The sequence below is a fragment of the Nannobrachium achirus genome (genome assembly GCF_963921795.1).
Source record: "Nannobrachium achirus genome assembly, chromosome: 15".
In the NCBI taxonomy this organism is placed as follows: domain Eukaryota; kingdom Metazoa; phylum Chordata; class Actinopteri; order Myctophiformes; family Myctophidae; genus Nannobrachium; species Nannobrachium achirus.
In genome coordinates, this window is record NC_137822.1 from 27,253,882 (window position 1) to 27,274,507 (window position 20,626).

Consider the following 20,626-nt stretch of genomic DNA (forward strand, 5'->3'; position numbering starts at 1 on the left):
CCTCATTCAACACTGTGAAGCACAGAGATTTGATGATACTTTTGTTCTTTTGTTCAACTTAATTGCTTTCAGCAACATCTCTTATACTGTATATCACTCACATAAAGGATGGTTTACCCTTTTTATAATTTTCATAATAAACTAAGATGCTTGAACAAACCGATTTTTGTATCAGTTATTATTAAACCTGCTTATGGATCACATTCTAATAGTTACTTTTAAAACATAATGCGAAATTATTATGGCAGTAAAAGTACCTGGATGTTCCTTTACTGTACCAGTAATACGCTCTAAGGGCAAGAAGAGACCTTGCGCTGAAACACATATTGTGTCAGAGACTGACACAATATGTCCATATATGGGCATTCCCAGATATGGGCTTATGGGATCTTGGCCATATATGGAGCATGACATGAGGTGTGATTGACACACGTACCTGGTCATATATGGTCATTCCCAGATATGGGCTTAATATTGACAACATGATGGATCTTGGCCATATATGGAGTGTGACATGAGGTGTGACGGACATGATCTGCAGGTGTTCATACCAGTAGACGCCCTAAGGGCGAGAATCGACCTTGAGGTCGCACACATGGGTGCGTGCACATGGGCGCTTGCACAAGGCTGCTTTGGCATGTATACCCTTCTGCTGAGCTGGTCGAGTCATCACTGTGATGTCAGAACAGGTCAGCTATATCCATATATGGAGTCCATGAGGTCAGATGTAGAGATATTGACCAGCTACATATATGGAGATCTAGGTGATGATCCAGTCATCTCCATGTATGGATATCCAGGGTTTGATGAGGTCAGTGTCGTGATCTTCATACTGTATATGGAGATCCAGGCGATGATAGTCAGGTGTTTTGATTTGCAAATTAATTCTGTCTTGGCCATATACAACAAGGAAAACCCTCCCAGTCAGAGACTCAACCTATTCAATTTGGTGAGAATACCAAATCTCGGAAGCAGGATTTCCACCACTATTGGGTGACATTTCTCTCTACAGCGGTCCAGGGTGAGTGAGATTGTTGGTGACTCTTACGTTCACACTGATTATAAAACAAATACAATGTAGTTATAGTTGGATTATTTAGACGTTTATTAGAAGATATAGCCTAATACAATTTAGAGTGTGTTTGAAGATATAATACAAATTGTGGATGTGTGTCCAGATTTGCCTGACTGCAAGAGTCAGACTCTTCATACACTATGTTTCACTTGGGGGTGGTAATGTGCGGACTGATTTATCAGGCTATGTCCAGATGCCTGTCAAATTGTTAGACATTGCTGGTCTGCATGTCTACTATGAAACGAACCTTTCTCTGCCACGTGACTTTACAATGATAATAATAATCATAATAATCATATAATCTTTATTTATTTAGCACCTTTCAAAACAGTTACAAAGTGTTTCAGAGAAAAATCAATACGCATAAAAATCTAAACACATAAGGGCGAGAAGCGACCTAAGGGTGAGGTCGCAATCTCCATATAAGCATATACAATCTCCATATATGGACATAAAAGCTGCCCATATATGGACTTGTGACTCGCGTTGTGGCAACCACATTGGTTATCATTAAACTGACACAATATGTCCATATATGGGCATACCCAGATATGGGCTTCATATTGATGACCTCAGGGATCTCCATTATGGGCATCAAAGGGACAAGGACAGAAGTAATTTGCAAGTCTTGTTGCCGTGACGCGAGTCACACTTCAAATGAATTCCGTCTTACCACCAGAATTTTCCCCATTCAAGTCACCGTAGGGAGCAATTAGTATCAAAACCATAGTCAGTCAGTCACGCCTCATGTCACTGCTCCATGTATGGCCATTCATTTATTAGTGAATTAATTGTTGAGGCCTCACAGGCCTTCTGCTGAGGCGTGGCAAGGGGTGGCTGCATGGCGCTGTTGTGCTCGCGTGTGCCGCTTCCGCTCTCTGTCCAGGCGGCGCTCACGGGCAGCGGCTTCCTCCGTGAGACTCTGGCGCCGGTGCCGCGTCCGTTCCCTGTTCAGACGGCGACGGTGCTCGATGGCAGTCTCCCCCACATGGGCGCGTGCAGGCACGGGGGTGGGTGGCTGGGAACGTGGCGCTGGCGTGTACTGGTGCTGCTCTGTGTTGACACACAGCGGCGCAAGGACCTGGCAGCGCTGGTTGGTGGCGGCTCCCTCCGTGAGACTTTGGCGGCGGTACCAGCGCCGCTTTCGCTCTCTGTCCAAGCGGCGCTCGTGGGCGGCGGCTTCCTCTGTGAGACTCTGGCGCCGGCGCCGCTGCCGTTCCCTGCCTAGACGGCGGCGGCGGTCGTTGGCAGTCTCCTCCGGCACATGGGCACATGCAGGCATGGGTGTGGGTGGCCGGGAACGTGGCGCTGGCGTGCCCTGGTGCTGCTCGGTGTTGACCTGGCTGTGCTCTCGTACCTGCAGTCCGCTGCTCTCTTGCACGGTGGAGGTGGTGGAGGCTGTGGGCACAGTGGACTGGGCACTGCTACTGCTGGTGGTGGTGGTGTCTGGTAGACTGACCACGTTGTCGAACGATGGTTTCAATTCGTCATTATTGTTGCTCAGGCTCTCAGACTCAGAAGCTTGGAAGGTGAGGTCCATCTTCTCTTCGAAGCCTGTGGCAGCCGTAGCGCTCACATCCGTGGGCACATCATCATCATCATCATCATCATCTCGTGGACGGGTGCTCAAATCCATGGGTGCATCAACATCATCTCGTGGACGGGTGCTCAAATCCATGGGTGCATCATCATCATCATCATCATCATCATCATCTCGTGGACAGGTGCTCACATCTGTGGGTGCATCATCATCTCGTGGACGGGTGCTCAAATCCATGGGTGCATCATCATCGTGGGGTGGTCGTGGTGGTGAGTCCAGTGGTGATTTGAGGCACAATCGAATCGCGGCTTTGACCTCCTCCCTAACGAACACGGGCTGGAGCTTGTCGGAGGCAGATTCATAGACGTCCACCAGCAAGTGCTTGCAGAATGTTTTATGCCGCTTTAACATGTTCACAATGCATTCAATGTCTATCTTATCTGTTTGCAATGGGACGGCTGCCTTCTTCTTTTGCCCTGCCTCATGCTTCACTCCAACTCTTATCCTCCTCTTGCTGCTGTCTCCAGTTGAACCCATGGTTTCATATTCATCTGCTGTACAGTTGGAATCATTTGCTGGGTCGCTGCATGAAGGTCTTTTATCTCCAAGTTGGGACATATTGACTTTGTTCATATAAATGCACAATGACACGCTTCTTAATAAACACACATTAGTGATAGCCTGTGTGGCTGTGATTTGCCCTTCTTACTATAACTCTATGGATTTGCCTTTTATAGAGACAAATTCTGCAACGTCACCTCCACGTCACAATTTGTCACACATTCTGATTGGTTTATGTTGACCATATATGGTGTGGTTACACGCACAACCTAGCAACCGTTGCTAAGAACGCGCGACGGCCGGTGCGGTGGCTCCTGGCTGTGTGACGTCACCACGGCGTCTGAAATTCCAAAATTAAAATAGGACAACTTTTAGGCTATTAGATGACAAATTACGAAATTAGTATTCATACTTTTAAGTATATCAGAAGATACTTATTGTAGTTCCTCAGAATCAGTATGTTAAATGCATTGTCTGTAAAATTTACAGACATTAATGCATTTAACGTAGGCCTACTGATGATTATGCCTGGTAGTGTCCATTTCTGGTCCATTTACAGTGTAAATGGACCAGAAATGGACACTACCAGGCATAATCCCACACAACATACACAAACCTCAATTACTCTTCTAGAACAAACAAACAATAGGTCTAACAATATCTATCTATATCTATCTATCTATCTATCTATCTATCTATATATCGATCTGACATGACATGTCCAGTAAACAACGATTAACTACAGCTGTACACAAAAACGGCAACATGTATGTGTAATACAAATGGTCACACGATGGCGCACTTTCCTCACATTGCCCACATTACGGACTATGGAAGCGCCTGGATAAAACGTTTTCCTCCGCGGTGAAAAGGCATTGATTGATTGAAGACTTTATTAGAAGTTTGCATAGGAAAAGGTACAGTTTCATGACGGTACAGACTAGTTCACTGGTACAAGGTCTACTAAAAGGAGATCCATGAAAAGACTAAGCTTATTTCCACAGGAAACCATTTAAGTAGGTGACCAATGGTGGAAAAAAAGTAAATGTTTTACTTAAAGGAGTAGTTCACCACTTTTCAACCTGTCTTCATATAATAGGTCCTCACTAATGGTCATGATAAAATATCACAATTTCTTTCTACTTAGTCCAAGTCTCCTAGGAGAGCTGTGGGAAGTTCAGAATCCATAGTCTTGTGACATCATAATTTTCCAAAAATAAAATTATCAATATTTTTGAAAAAAAATATATATATTTTTATTATCGCGAGAACAATGGCTTCCACTTTAAAATTGCAACTTTTCAGGAATAGAAAGCCTGCAGTTTCTATAAGCTGGATTGCCAATCGATGATGTCACAAGACTATGGGTTTCTGACCTGCCCACAGCCCTCCTCTGAAAAAAAAAAGAAAAAAAAAAGAAAAGCTATTTTTGAGTGAGGATCAATTATATGAACATAGGTTGAAAAGTGGTGGAGTGCCCCTTTAAGTAAAAGTATAAATACTGCAATGTAGAAATACTCTATTACAAGTAAACCGGAATCCAAAATGTACTTGAGTAAAAGTATAAAAGGATTGTATGAGACTCACGCAATATGTCCATATATTGGCATAATATTGATGACGTCAGGGATCTCCATATGGGCATACAAGGGACATGCCTCAAGGAGTCAAGATGGTTTTCATAGCTACTAAATACACCACATATGCCTAAAATAAGTTTTTTCATAGATTTTAATATTTGTTAACAATGTATGATTTGGTAAATGTTGAGATCCATTAAAGGAGTAGTTCGCCCCCAAAATGACTTTTTTTCTATTGGTACAGTTCAATAATATTTTTAGTTTTTGTCACATTCCTAAGACAAAAATTTGATTCAAGCAAATTTACCCCCATTGATTCCGGATGGGGACCCGTTTCGAAACGGGTCCCCATCCGGAACGAATGGGGGTAAATTTATTGTTATAACATTTTTGTCTTAGGAATGTGACAAAAAAACAAAAATATTATTGAACTCAAGTCTCCATGGCATAAGTAATCAATAGGAAAAAAAAGTCATTTTGGGGGTGAACTACTCCTTTAAGAGAGATGAGGTTAGATATTCAAACAGTCTATTGGGCTGAAGTCCCTAGCTAAGTGTGCTACTGACAACAGTCAGGAAAGGAAAGGAGGGAGTGGACAGGCAGACTTTTACCTGCCTTTTACCTATACCAAGTAGCTACATAATTTGTATTTGTTACATTTGTACACTCTGAGTTGAATTAACACTAGATATTTTACTGTGTACTGCCTATACTATAGTACCACAGTACTATAGCGTTAAAGCTTTGGTTAGTGTGATTCATGTGGTTTAACACTATTGAGATTAATGGTTGTGGAATCTTTCAGACTGGCAATGAAACCCCAAACCCAATCCACAGTAAGAATGAAGACAATGCAAACTAAAATGTAGACAAAAAGAGATATTTATTTCATGATAGACCTCATTTTTGGAAATACTCCACCATTCAAAAAATGTACACGATTAGATGTTTTTTTGTTTGTTTGTTTTTCCTTTTTTTCCGGAAGATGTAATGACAGGAGTCGAAATATCTATAGCCACATGCAATGGGGTTTGTCCACTACATAAACAGCGACTAAATCCCCTCTTCCCCCGTTGGACAACATGTAGGCCTGCTGCTCGTCACTGGTCCCCTCACGAGTGTTCTCCATGACATGGTGGTTGGACTTGTGATTTGGAGGATGGTTGGCCTTTGGAATACACGCATCACACAGTCAAAGTTTTGAGACATACCGACGTTCCATTTCGTCTTCAGTCTTTGCTGATCAGCTAGTGCTGATGTGCGAATGTCCATACAGTATCTCTCCTGCTCTAGTTGCTTACGTGTGTGTGTGTGTGTGTGTGTGTGTGTGTGTGTGTGTGTGTGTGTGTGTGTGTGTGTGTGTGTGTGTGTGTGTGTGTGTGTGTGTGCGTGTGTGCGTGCGTGCGTGCGTGCGTGCGTGCGTGCGAGAGAGAGAGAGAGAGAGAGAGGGCGCTAAGGGTTAGTTCAGTTTCTTTCTTTGTTTTCTTGTTGAAGGTAAACTTAATTTGTGACTTATATACCTGAGGTGCTGAGAACTCATGCAGACAGTACATTCGTATTCTCAGTTTGGATTAAATTCAGTTTCCATCTTTTGCCCATGAAGGTTAAGTTTGACCATTTAAGACCTATATTAAATGTGCCCCTTATATACCGGTAGTACTTATTATAACACAAATATTAAATCCAGTGTCATCAGTCGTTAGAATCGGCAAGCTCCCGTTCCTATAGCCTCTTTCTGCTAACAAGCGTTCCCAAGCATCAACATAATAAAACAAATGCCATTTGTAGGCTCCACAGGGGTGATGAGTTAGATGGGGTAATATAATGTGTGTCTCCTCCAAGTACTACGGGTCAATTATATTATATATACAATAGGTCTAAAATCGCTGAACTTACCCTTTAATGGAAACTTATGGCTGAGTAGAAAATCTTAAAACAAGATAAAGTAAAAAGAGAAACATAAAAACTTCAATGTTTCTTATACTATACGTTGTCTGTACTCAGGGTTCCCACACATCTTTACCAATTCATTTCCAAAACTTTTCCAGAATATTTAACCAGATTTACAGGACTATATCATTCAGCCCAATAATGCTCAGTATGCCAGTGGTTCTCAACCTTTTCAGGCCGTGACCCCCGAAATATTCATATTTGAACTGGGGACCCCGGCACCCTGACGAGCACTAAGAGTAGAGGAATTTTGTCTAACACAGTTTTATGTAGATCGGCTATTTTCACAATTTCTGCCTCTAATATTTGACAATTTGGCAAATGTTGAATTTGTCATTTCAGAGATATTAACAAAATCAATAACCAAATGCATAGCTATTTTTCCAGGACCCTTGATCAATTCCAAAACCTTTCCAGTACTGGAAAAATACTTTTCTAATTTCAAAATATTTCCAGGAATTTCATGACCGTGGGAACCCTGTGTACTTTTGCAACTATATTAGCAAATGGATTTCTACACTTCCACCTTCTTCCAAATATCTGTGTTTGCCGTAAACCTACATAAGCCACGAAGAGAAACCAGTGGCTATAAGTGCAGATGAGCAGGTAAAACAAACATAGCAGTGATGCCCAGTGAAAACCTTTATAAAAAATCAAGTTGTTTCCAAAAAAGGGGGGGGGGGGGGGGGAAGAAGAAAAGAAAAAAGAAATCTGAACTAACCCCTTAACCAGTTGATTTGACTAGGTCCAGGAAACATCACAACCGCTGTGATTCTTCCTGACTGCACATTTTTATGTTATTTTCAGTGAACCACCATGTCGTCGCTGTCAGGCAGAAACCTTGAATCTCCAAAAACATTGCTTTTCGGGAAATGAAAAATAAGAACCCGTGTTCCAACGGATCCAATCAATGTGGTTATTATTTTAGTCACATATTCTTAATACTCGTCTTTGGTTAAATGTACATAAAACCCCCAGACTTAAGTACTGGGGGTATTTTTATTTTTATTCTCACTACTTTTGCACAACACTGTCACAGTGAAGTATAAAATGAAATGATAGCATTACTTAATGAAAGAAAAGAATAACCTAAAAAAAATCATGGAAATGGATATTCGTTTCTGTCCAACAGCGACTAAGTTAATTTGTACTATATTCTTTCACAATGTGATTCTATGAGGACACTGTCTGTGTGCTACACAAACTGTGAGAGGGCGGCAAAGTAGTCCAGAGACAACTCTGACAAGATCACGCAGCGCACCTCTAAACAATCCCAAACTTATTTAGTGGGTCCATCTGCACATTTTGCTGTTAGCTCACAGAGAGTGCTGCCCTTCATATGGACAACGTTTAGTTACACCAGCTTGCACAGCACCAGAATGCCATTGAGACGTGACAAAATGGTCAATACCGTAAAACCCCACCACCTGATAACCTGTAAATAAGGCAAGATACAAAATCATTACAAAAGTTCAAAGTCCATGCAGACATTAAAACATGTTTGGATTTGGCTTCAAATTATCAAGGTGATTTGGCTGTGCAAAATAAAACGATAAAACAACGAACACCCACGATTTGAAAGAGTGAAGTCATTCTGGATTATTATGACGTTTCCCTTTGTCTTTTCTAAGAGCTGTCTCTGCAAACATCCATTATAGACTTGTGATGCCGGGACTGGTGTGAATGTTTTAAAGAGTTTCTCACCGACTGAGCAATTCCATACGAGAGTCCATTCAGTCTCCAGTTGAGATGAGTAGAAGACTTCACCATCGTCTCTCATAGGGTCTGTAGGACGAGGCGCTGAAGCCCCTCGTGTCCGGTGGGTGTCCTTGCTCTGCTCTGCGGTACGTGACGTACAGTAGTGTTCTCGGGACGGGACGACGGACGAGACTTGGGAAATGGCAATGTCCTTGACTGGCTGATGTCAAGGTTCAGCGAACAATGACCATTCTTCAAAGGCACCAAACTGTACATTGGTCAGGTGTGTGCGTGTGTGCGTACGCGTGTGTTTGCGTGTGTGCGAGTGTGCGTGCGTGCGTGTGTATGTATGTGCAATGAGTCAAGAAGTCAAACCAATCCAGCCTTTCCCCTCCACTGGTTTCAGCCCACAAGGCATCGCCATGACAAATAAGGCAAAAATAAATTTCCCAGCATAAAAAAACAGAGCATCCGTCTTTACTTTCTTTTCTTTTTTCTTCATCTTTCTGAATTCTTTGCCGTTACTAATATCAACTTTAACTTCAGCACAATAATCATATCTCTATTCAATAAATTATCTATACTGTACATTTATTTCCCCCTCCCATAGACCTGCAACATGGGGGAGACTATATCAATGTAAAACTATCCACAGTCATTTCTGTTGTGTGATAGGGCTCTTATAGCACTCAGAGGCTTGGCAGAGCACCAGGAGAACTTTCGTTCTTTTTTTTTCTGTTTAGTTTTTTCTTCCTCACAGAAATAAAACTGGGACATCCTAGAAAGAGATAGAAACAGAAGTACAAAGCTGATTGCATACTCAAAAAATAGAGAAACAGGGTAGAAAGGTTCACTGCAAAAAACGGAGTAATCCAGCAAAGGAAAGAAGTTTCTTTCTCCTTGTGTTGTTTCCCTGGGTAACCAAATAGCTTTCCTCTGCGAGCCCTGGATAGAAGGTGGGCTCTGGTTGGACAGAATCCCGGCAGCACCTGAGCCTTACTGGACCCCTTCTTCATCCACGTAGGTTGAGGGAAACCACCCGATCTGAAATGTCAGACGCAACAGCAGTGTTGATTTTAACAGCACATTTTTATTTAGTTTTACTCTTTGTCTTTTAAATAAAATGGCATTGCGGAACACCCGAGCGCAACCTAACCTAAAATGACTTGTCTTTTAGTTCTACTGGATCTCTTCTGCACTAGTCCAGCCCTAACATTTTAGTCTAGTTTTTATTTGTGGACAAAATTGACATATATTTAGGCATAGTTTCAGTCAAAGCTGTTGTACTGCTCTGCATGTTTCTTCACCATACTGTCCATGCCTAACAGAAACAAACTTTACAGTATTACCCGTATTGCTTCCAAGATCATTGGACTTCCCACACCCACACTGTCTGATATGAACGATAAGGCCATTACACGCTTAGCACTCTCAATAACAAGTGACACTGACCATCCTCTGCATCGCCACTTTGACCTAATGCCATCTGGGCGAAGATACAGAACCTTGGCGTGGCAAAGAGTTCGGTTTAAAAGGAGTTTTGTCCCCTCAGCCATTGCTGCACTTAACAATCTGCTTAACAATCGCCCCCGTCGCTAAGAGGGTATTCTCTGTGTACAGTGGGGTACTGATGACTTGTCTATGTGATATGTTGTGTTGTCTTTTTGGCTATGTGTTACATGTTGTTTCTTGTTTGAACAGACTGTGAAGACAAATTTCCCTTTGGGGACAATAAAGATTATTATTAGATTATTATTATAAAGCTTAGTTTTTATTTTGTTCTTGTCAGTGAAAAAGGTAGTTGACAAAAAAAAATGTCAAAGTAGTTTTAGTCGACAAAATCAAAACTGCGTAGCAGCAACATTGGCAGAGACATGAATAATGTAGCTGTTCAACCGCGTAGAGGTTAGAGGGATCATAACTCTGGATAACTAAGTATATAGGGTTTAAGACCTGAGGCCAATTCTACAAATGCCTTCTAAAACAGTATAGTTCTCAAACTCTTTCGTGCCAAGGACCCCCACAATTATATTATGCATTTGGTCGCGGACCCCCATCTGAAAATTCTTTGTGCCAGGGACCCTCAGAAGATAAGATTCAAAATGATTCAAAAGTTTTCAAACACTTTCAAGACTTTTCAAGACAAAAATATTCAGTAATAGCAGAGGTACAAGCTCACAGCACGGCTGTGAATTCTTGAATTCTATTTTTGAATAACTAATATCTAAAATGAAACAGATGCTTAGCCGCTTTTAATGGGTTTAAACTGTAGCCAGACTACTTACGCTAGAAAGTTGTCTCATATTCCTAGAATTAAACATGAAGTAAGGAACTGATGTATGTCATATTATATACTCTCTGCTACTTGCAAAGCTCCTGGTAGCAACCCAGTAGATCAAGGAACGATCTCCAAATAACTTATTAGTACGGGATGTCAAGCTCCATAATATAATATAATCATTACTTTTTCCCGTTATCACAGATGATGTCCTTGAAAATGTAAATATCAAAATACGTGAAAACCTTTTTAAAATTGCATTACATTTACTCATATTCTCCATGTACTGGATCTTGCCCCGATGTGGGCGTTGAAATGAAATATGTTTCTCTCCATTAATGTCACCAAACTATATTCAGGCCCACATGATTTGTCTCTGTTCATATTGAACAAACAAAGACTCACACAAACTCTCTATATTAGCAATTAAAGCTGAGCTCAGAGCTTCTAAAGTGTACACGGTGTGCGCAGACATCACTTCATTAGTTCTGTATGCCTTCAGGAACCTGTGTCTTTTCATAGGTGTGCAAATAACCTACTTTCTCCGTTTATTTTTATTAGCATTTGACATTTCGTATAATATAATGGCTCGTTTCCAGACAACTAAAAAGGTTTCATGTCAGTTGCATTCAGTCTGAATCAGGGTCTATGTTACACTAAATGAATATTATTACTGTGTTTATATATTAAAATCAATGATAAAAAAATGACCTTTTCCACAATATTTCAAGTTTCCATGAGTAAATGAACATTTTGCTGAAAGAAAGTAGAAAAAGCTGAGCATAGTATGTAGAAGAGAACTTATATTTGTAGTTGTATGACAAAGCACATAACAAATTTGATTGGCAGTTATTGTTGCATGAGTTATTCATATTTCAAATCTCCAACTCTACCATGACTGTATAACTGTAATGGTGTAATGGTGTATTATTATACAGTTAATTATTAACTGTAATCATCACCCTCCACAGGGTGGCAGCAAAGCAATACACAAGAACCAACCAACCCAGAACATAGTAAGGCTGAGTGTCACACTTCTAGTTCTGCTTCTGGCCACACCATGGAATTAGCTCACCTTAATGAACATTTAAAGCTCATACTGCTTGGGGAACAATGAACTGTTTAATTAAAGCTAGATATTCATATTAATATAATTGTGTGCGCAAACATACAGTACTGTTTGTATTCAGTGATAAAAAAGCTTTTCAGTTGTCAGCTTGTTACTGGGGATGTTTGCTGGAATAGATTTCTGATGAGTAAATGTTCAAACAGCCATTCTGGCGACCCCAGAAGAGGCAGAGATGTGCACGAGCAGATCTGCTTCCTCGGCAGAAAACGGTTTGTGTCTCCTACAACTTGTCAGATCGGTCTTTTAAATGAAAGTAGCCATGTGCAAAATGCAGGCACACCTGGCTGTTAAATGGAATGGTCTAATTCATGTGACTGTATGTATGCCCCAAACACACTAATGACAAATTCAGAGACTAAAGCACCTTTCAGACGGGGGACGTACGGTGACGCGTGAATGTGAGGATACGTCGCACTGCAACGCATAGTGATCTTGTAGGTCAGCTATTTTCAGCATGGAACCAAATGTAATATCAGCCATTACAACACTATCAAGGCCCGCCGAAATACATTTGTGTCGACTAAAATCTTTTGATATTTAGTCGACTAAAACTAAAACTTTTCAGATGACTAAAATATGACTAAAACTAAATGAAATTGCATTCAAAAGACTATGACTAAACAATGAACACTTCACTCACTCGTCCGTTAGCCTCTCCTTTCCACCAGCCCTGGTCTCCACCGATCTTGCTGTAGATCTTCACGACGTCGCCCTCCCGCAGCGAGAGCTCCCTCATGTCCCGCGCCGCAAAGTTATACCTGGCCACCGCCGTGCTGACCACCCGCGGTGTGAACACTTTAAAGGCAGACACAAATACATAGGAATAGATCAATACATCTAAATCAATAAATATATACTGTAAATATACACACAAACACACACGCATATTATATCGTCACTGTTGGGCAGAAACGTATCGTATCTCCAAGTTTCAAAATGTTTTTTGTAAAGCATACAAGACTGTCGCACGAAACTAGTGAAAATAGCAGATCTACAAGCACACAACGCCTCGCGGTGCGAGGCGTTGTGTGCTTGTAGATCGGCTATTTTCATTAGTTTACCGGTAAATCATTTTTAAAACGATAAATACAAAATGAGCAGTTTTGGACATAAAAGGTTTCCACCTGACAACGACGATATTATATACTGTATATAAACAGAGTGCAAAATGTAAAGCAGCAGCACTCGTAATGAAATGAGTAAATGCAATAAGGGGAAAAATTGTATTTCCTATGCTATTCACACTACTGCATTAATGAAAGAAGAAACATTATTAGGTACGGCAACAAGAACCAAGCAGTTCATTTTGTTGTGGACTATTCTCAGGATGATCAAATGCCAGTGGAGCAGGATGGCAGAGGGGTGAACAACAACATGACAAACAGTCACGCGTGGTAACACATGGAGGCGTGGCAGATGATGACGTGGTCCGTCAGTTCGAGGGCTAAATTGGATGTGTTCATATTTATTTTGGATATTTGATGAGTGAATGCCAACCTGGAAATGACCTGAAATGTTTCTGTTAATGGAATGAACACAAGATGAAAACAACAGGAGGAGGTCACATGAAAACCGCCGTGCGAGAAGAACTTCATGACATCAGGAGCAAAAAGTAAGGAGGTGGGAACGTGAACGAGAAAATTAATGTTTATGGAGATTAGAAAACACAGAAATGAGGAAAAGGCAAACAAAAGAGCAAGTAATAAAGAGAAAGAGAGAAAGATTGAGAGCAAAATAAAGCGACAGAGAGGGATAGAGTACCTGACCAAAAGGGAGCTGGGCTCTGAGAGGAAGAGAAGTTGAGACCCTGCGGACTGAGGAAGGAGAAGTTGTAGGAAGCACAGGTGGCTGCTGAGACCAGGGTAGAAGTAGATAGACGAGAGAGAGAGAGAGAGGGAGGGAGAGAGAGAGAGAGAGAGAGGGAAAAGAAGGAGACGAAAAAGTGGACAAAGAAGAAGAGAGCGAAGAATAAGAAGAAAAAAATAGGAGTCAGGAAGGACATCAACAACAAAGCCTGCTGCAGTCCTCTGTCCAGTGGTTCTCAACCTTTTCAGGCTGTGACCCCCAACATAATCATATTTGAACTTGGGTCCCCTTGGAATTGAGTTGGAATTGACATTTAGTTTCATTCGGTTCCATAGATAAATGTTGTGAAAATAGCAGATCTACAAGCTCATATGTTGTGACTCGTGAGCTTGTACATCGAAGTTCCTTGCCTCTTTCTTATATCATTTGACAATTTAGCCAATTTCTGACCAGTTTTTATAGTATAGTTTGTTGATTACTTTTTATGCAGTAATGGTCTTTTTTCACCCTTTCTTAAATTGTCCTTAAAGCTATACTGTGTAAGATGCTCAACTAGTGGTCAGTAGCCCTATAGCAAACCGCGGTCGCGTTCGCGTCTTTCGCCCGTTTTTCGTACCTTCACACCCCCGCGTCTGCCTCCACAACGCCGAGAGCTATCTTTAGAGGGGTGCCTGGTTCCTGTGCGTTCAGGCATTCCGGAGAAACGGACTACTTCACCCTGCCTGGTAGGCGAGATTACCTTTTGAGTAAAGAGACACACGGGCGACTACAAATATGGCGACCCCACTTCAAGATGCGCTGTGATTGGCCGGTAGTGTACCATGTGTGCATGATCGGCGATGTGATTGGGCAACGTATACACAACGTATACAGATGATGCAGATTACGTCATTTTGGCGCGAAATCCGGTCCACGGCCAGGATCATAGAAAACATATAAAGAGAAGGCTTCAGAAGCTGAAAATAACGGAGTGGGTGTTCTAAAACTTTAGCGATTTAACAGTTAGGACAATTTTAAGATTTGTTTTATAAAAAAAGTTACATGGTACAACTTTAAATTGTCCCTCATTGTCATCTGGGGAACCCTGAAAAAAAAAGATCATGTGGGGGCCCGACCCACAGGTTGAGAACCATTGAGCTCCACAATCCACAAATGCCTGACACACAAACACAAACACACACACACACACACACACACACACACACACACACACACACACACACACACACAGCGAGACCCGGTCAGACACGTCACAAACATCATCATCATCCTCACGAACAGGCTCTGATTCTCTCCACTCCTCCGTCCGTTTCCACAATAGACGAGGAGGAAAAGGAAACCCTGTTGTAGCTGGCAGTCTGGTCTGGTCTGGCTGGAAGGCCAACAAAGGCAGCCCAGTGTGGGACAGCAGCCAAACAGACATTCATTATACATTCTAATGGGGTTGGGAACCCATTCAAATGCCCCGTCCACAGCCTCTGAGTCACTGGCCAAGACCTCAACATGCTCTGTCTCTCACTCTGCGTGTGCACGCGTCTCTCCCTCCCTCTCTCACCAAACTCTATTGCACTAGACTTTCTATCTCACTCTATACTCTCTCTTTCTCACTGTATACTCTCTATCTCGCTTGTTCTCCCTCCGTCTCCCCATTTTGTTCGATATATACATTCTCCCTCTCGCTCTACTACAGTATAACACTCTATCTTGCTGCAGTTAACCGCCGAACCGTCGGTAAACTGCGATGCTCTCTTCTTTCTCCACCATTTCACACCGCCTTCGTCCAGCTCATAATCTGGGTCAGTGGAGTCACTGGCCTGAGGAGGGTGCGAGGGCATCGCTTTGAGAGAAACAGTGGGAGGATAGGCAGTACCTGCTATCTGTCATAGTTATTTTACTATTGATCTCACTGTGCCCCCACAGGCAAGACAGCAAGGGGAAAGATTTTCCAACATTTGGACGCTACGTGGAGACTACAAAATGTGTGTCTTCAGTTTCCTGGTATACAGTATCTGAAGGAATCGATTTGCTGTGTGTGCGGAGGGGTGGGGGTGTGTCTTAAAAACAACAAGAGGTGCAGAGAGGTCATGTTGGTAAAGTTTACCTGGTGATCGTGTGCTGGCTCGTGTTAAGGAGCGTTCTCTGGACTTGTAGGGGACACGCAGTGTGGTGTCTAACAGTTTGAAGCTTTCTTTCAGTGAATGGGTCTGGTAGTATTCCACTAGCTCCTGTTATGCAGAAGAACAGACACAGACAACATTACGACAAGCAATGACCAGAGATATGTGTCACACTGCATATGCACTAGCAAGCACAATAGTGCATAGGCAGTACCTACGACAAGTACGTTTGGGCAAATTTAAGAACTGTAACTTACGACAGGCCGTCATATATATACAATAACTATATCTAATTTATTGCTATGAAAGTTAATAGAAACTTGTGGTATGCGTACTGATGTGTGTGTGTAATCAAATGTTACTTTTGTGAAGCCACATCCTTGAATGTTGCACTTGGATGACATTTTGTTCATTATAAAGTGAAAAAAAGAAAATAAAGAAAATGTTATCTGGTGACATATCTGGAGAGTTATACTCCTTTTCAAGCTGATATATACAAGCGCTTTCATAGAACAGGAGCTCAAGGTTTTGGAGAGAAACATTCACATAGTGACTGTAAACATTCAAACATTTGTGTGCGTGTGCAAACGCACGCGCATGTACATAATTTGTGTGCACGACTGACTTGAGCATTGCTCAGAGAAGCAACTTTACCAGAAGACTCTCAAACTTCTTCGCCTCAGTGATGTGAATCCAGCTGTCTTTCTCAATGACTTTGATGTGCTTTACTTCATCATTAAATCTGAAAGAGAAAAACAGACAGCAGAGGACGATGACAACAAAGAAAACCGCCGGCAGGAGTCATTACAGGCGCCGTAACAAGACATCACTGTATATGACAGCTCCAATAAAGAGCCGTGTTGCATCATTTGCTCTTTGGGATGTAGGCTACGTCGTCTCCCACAGGAAAAACCCACACCAGAAAACTGGATCAAACAAGCAATTACCAAGCAGTAATTAGGGTGGTGTTTAACTCTCAAATACCTGGAACGCACCCGAGTGCCACTTTAACCATTATTGTATGCTTTAACCTTAGAAAAATAGCAGATATACAAGCTCACAGCGCGGCACCGAGTGCCGCGCTGCGAGCTTGTAGATCTGCTATTTTTGAAAAATCGTGAAAATGTGTGCAAGTCTATGAATATCTTTGACCCGATCTTTGACCCGACTACTAAATCCTTCCTCTAAATCAGTGGTTCTCAAACTTTTTCATGTCAAGGACCCCCAAAATTACAGGTATTTAGCCACGGACCCCCATCTCAAAATATGTTGTTCCAGGGACCACCCAGAAGCAAATATTTGATTTACAAATGTTCGCTTTTAAATAGATATATTCAAAGACTTGCAAAGAAAAATCATGATTTTTCAAAAATAGCAGATCTACAAGCTCGCAGCGCGGCACTCGGTGCCGCGCTGTGAGCTTGTATATCTGCTATTTTTCAGTAGTTAAAGCAGTCAATAATCGTAGGCCTAAATGGGTTAAAGGAGACTTCAAACGTTGTCGAGAGTCTCCTGAGAGAATTTTGTTTTCCCCTGTGGGATAAATAAACATCCCCCCCCCCCCCCCCTCGACTGAGGGTTAGCCTTCCTCTTGAGACACAGAACACTCACTTGATGCTGATGGCAAACCTCTCTGCTTCAGCAGTCCTCTCTCTGATGAGGTAGGTGCCACTGCTGTGGGATTTTAAGAGATTGTCCGCCTGCTGGCGCTCCATGTTCCCAGCAAACCTGTGGAAGAGAAGAAGAAAAAAAAGAACACCTGTTTATACATTGTAACATCCTGTGAACAACATCAGTCTCACATGACAGAAGTCATGATTTTCCCAAACGAAAATAAATGACCCAGGCAAGCTATTGTGGATGGGTTATTTTACTTTAATGAATTCCTGAAATGGAAACAAACTGTTTAGACTTTGCCAAGTTCTTGTTACTGCCGACGCTGGGCAAGAACGGCTACTGAAAATGTCCTGGCAAAAGTACAGGAAGGAAGTTTTGTTGTTGCTGTGCACATCTGTTTACATTCCCAGGGCATGAATACCAAGACAAGATTTGTCCAGGGGAAGTACTGTCCATACATACAAAGTCCTGCCTTTGTGCCTTCAGACACTTTCTGCACTAGCCTTATGGCACTATATGTTTGAGCAGTGCACACCAGCTCCAATGCTTGACTGAGTGTGTAACAATGTACAGTATGTACTGTATGTAGCATGAGCTGCAATACTGCTGGGTGACCAGTTGCAGGCCTGGGTGAGCAAGTGGTGCTCACGGACTGTCAGAGAGCCCCTTGGCTTGTGTGTGAGCCTACAGGTGTTGTCAATGACATGATCGTGTGTGCGCGTGTGTGCGTGTGTGTGTGTGTGTGTGAGAGAGAGAGAGAGAGAGAGAGAGAGAGACACACTCACTCACACACACACACACACACGCACACACGCACACACGCGCACACACACGCACACACACACACACACACACACACACACACACACACACACACACACAAATGTGAAATGTGATTGACGTTAAGTTCCTGATGAGGAATGCGTAGCATATCTTACCAGGGGTATCCGTAGTAGTCTGTTTCCCTTGAGGTCTGCCGACTGGGGAATGACTGCAAAGGCTGTCACAGACAATCATGAGATGTCACAAACAGCTACATTGTACCCAGCCAGATCATTACTTATTTATGTGTCACACTGGCACTTAAGTGCAACGAAAAGCGCGCCAAGGCTGTTGTTATTCCTTTGATATTATTTTCTGTGAATGCTTATGGGAGCTTTACTGTATTTACCTTGGGGTCCAAACAAGGCTTTACACACGAACTGGGGAAGAAGCCATTCTTCTGTGATAGGATCAACTTACCCTTGAAGAGAAGTTTGTGGTGCATGTTAGTGTACAGCAGTGTACAACTAAATATGAACATTTCACGTTACATTAATTAATTTATATGTGTGTGACAGAGAGACAGATATGAACTGTGGTCTGTACCAAAATGAAAGTTAAGTGAAAGTTCAAGTTAAAAGGAAAGCACCAGTGTATTTTAACGATCAATTATTGGCAAAATGTGATCAAGTGCAAATACTTTATAGCGTCTAAGAGAATTAGCAGACATAATTCCAATAATGCTTTTAGACAACAGTTCTGGGACACAATGACCAAAATGTTTGCTTATTGTTTAAAAGGTTATTGTAAGTAAGAAGACGGTGTGTCGGAGTCCTCTCTTTTCTAGCCTATTGGAGATGTTTCCTACACGTCCACATGAAATGAAAGGCTTCAAAATATCAAAGTGGAGTACAACAAAGCATGTTAAAATAGTCTCTACCGCAAGTGAGTGAAATGACCAGAGTGACATCACTTTCCTAGAATTCCCACCGCCCACTCTACAGACATCAAACATCAAACATTAAAAACAAGAAAGTACTCCACACAAGGTTTCTGATGTCTAGAATGAGCTAGGTTTCCTTTTAATAACATTGTGTACCTCCCACCAAGAGGTGTCAGGGTCTCCCTTCAGCAGTTCAATGAAGTCTCCTGTTTGAAAGAGCAGAGGAGGCTTTCCTGGAGGTGCAGGCATACCATGATAGTTCCTCACTGCCACCATCTTAGGACCTAAGAATAAAAAGGGGTATTAGCTTGATGAAATAAAAGAATCATACGATGAATAAAAGTGGTTTCACTAATAAGTCACACACAGCAAAAGAAAGATGAATAAAAGATAAAAACCGAGAATCAAGCATCATCATGCATGGGGGTGATTCCAATTATTTAAAATAAAATACAAAAATGGAAACAAAGAGCAGTAAATCAATCAGAGCATTTTCATCCCTTTTCATTAGAATTCTAATATCACCTCAATTATTTTTAATTCCAGCTCTTGCCCTGCCCCATCAATACATTTTGGTCAGCATGTTTTACTGTGATTTGACTTGTCTGCTAGGTGGCAGCAGAGAGCTGTAGCAGAACCAACTCCATCCTGTCTTAAACAAACTTGTGTTGTGCCTCATCTCTAGCATCATGCCGTTCTGAATCACGCTCAATCCGCCCTAAACATGAATTGTTGCTAATTTCTGCAGCACTCAATCACACTTACCCGTTGACATCCCTGGTTCCTATAGACAGGGAACAAGAAAATGCAATCAGTACTTTCAACTACTTGAATCCTATATACAGTACATTGCTTTAAGTCAACAATCCCAAAGATCTAAGCTCAAAACACATTGGGAGCTTGTAGATCTGCTATTTCCGTCGTAAGTTACCCCATTTTTGCCAAATGTTCACCTATTAGGACATGCGCAGAATAGGTCACACAAAACATAAGATCTTTAAGACACAACATAGTTATGTGATCAATACATGAGGGATGATGGCTCCGTTGCGCTCACTGACGAAGGATGCACTCACCAAATCAAGAGGGTCTGGAATAGAAGACAAAGGGGACACAGGCTGTCAGAGCAGCATCAGCATGGATCTAATTATCACTAAGCACAATAGGAAAGTCTGGGTGTTAAGTCTCAAACGTATGGAACACCTACTGATTTTGCAGATGGTGATGACTTCCAGACACTCTTTGTGTGCTCCTGTCCCACAGCGGGAGCAGTAATAACCCTGATAGAAGATCCCCCTATTGGACACACAAATACACACATGTAACGAATATATCGTTGTCGGGTGGAAACCTTGTATGTCCAAAACCGTTCCTTTAGTATTTATCATTTTTAAAAAATGATTTAAACTAGTGAAAATAGCCGATCTACAACCACACAACACCTTGCGTTTTTCATTTACGAAAAAACGTGCAAATTTGAAACTTGGAGATAGGAGGTTTCTGCTGGACAGTGACGGTATAGGAAAAATATATATCGTCGCTGTCTGGCAGAAACCTCTTATCTCCATAT

General features: G+C 41.9%; 1 protein-coding gene across 2 annotated transcripts in view; it reads right to left on the reverse strand.

Annotated features, from left to right (window-relative positions):
- Positions 1 to 9,400: 9,400 nt before the first annotated feature.
- vav2 (vav 2 guanine nucleotide exchange factor) overlaps positions 9,401 to 20,626 on the reverse strand; it is a gene marked incomplete at both ends in the record, with an annotated part of 343,070 nt that continues 331,844 nt past the window's right edge. The window contains 12 exons of one of the 2 annotated variants that reach the window (XM_080742681.1): positions 9,401 to 9,448; positions 12,452 to 12,606; positions 13,573 to 13,659; positions 15,719 to 15,842; positions 16,389 to 16,476; positions 17,346 to 17,462; positions 18,290 to 18,351; positions 18,523 to 18,594; positions 19,213 to 19,340; positions 19,822 to 19,840; positions 20,133 to 20,146; positions 20,264 to 20,352. In XM_080742681.1, coding sequence (XP_080598807.1) covers positions 9,401 to 9,448; positions 12,452 to 12,606; positions 13,573 to 13,659; positions 15,719 to 15,842; positions 16,389 to 16,476; positions 17,346 to 17,462; positions 18,290 to 18,351; positions 18,523 to 18,594; positions 19,213 to 19,340; positions 19,822 to 19,840; positions 20,133 to 20,146; positions 20,264 to 20,352 — 1,003 coding nt within the window. The remainder of the gene's footprint in view (positions 9,449 to 12,451; positions 12,607 to 13,572; positions 13,660 to 15,718; positions 15,843 to 16,388; positions 16,477 to 17,345; positions 17,463 to 18,289; positions 18,352 to 18,522; positions 18,595 to 19,212; positions 19,341 to 19,821; positions 19,841 to 20,132; positions 20,147 to 20,263; positions 20,353 to 20,626) is intronic. The other variant, XM_080742680.1, reaches the window with a different exon arrangement.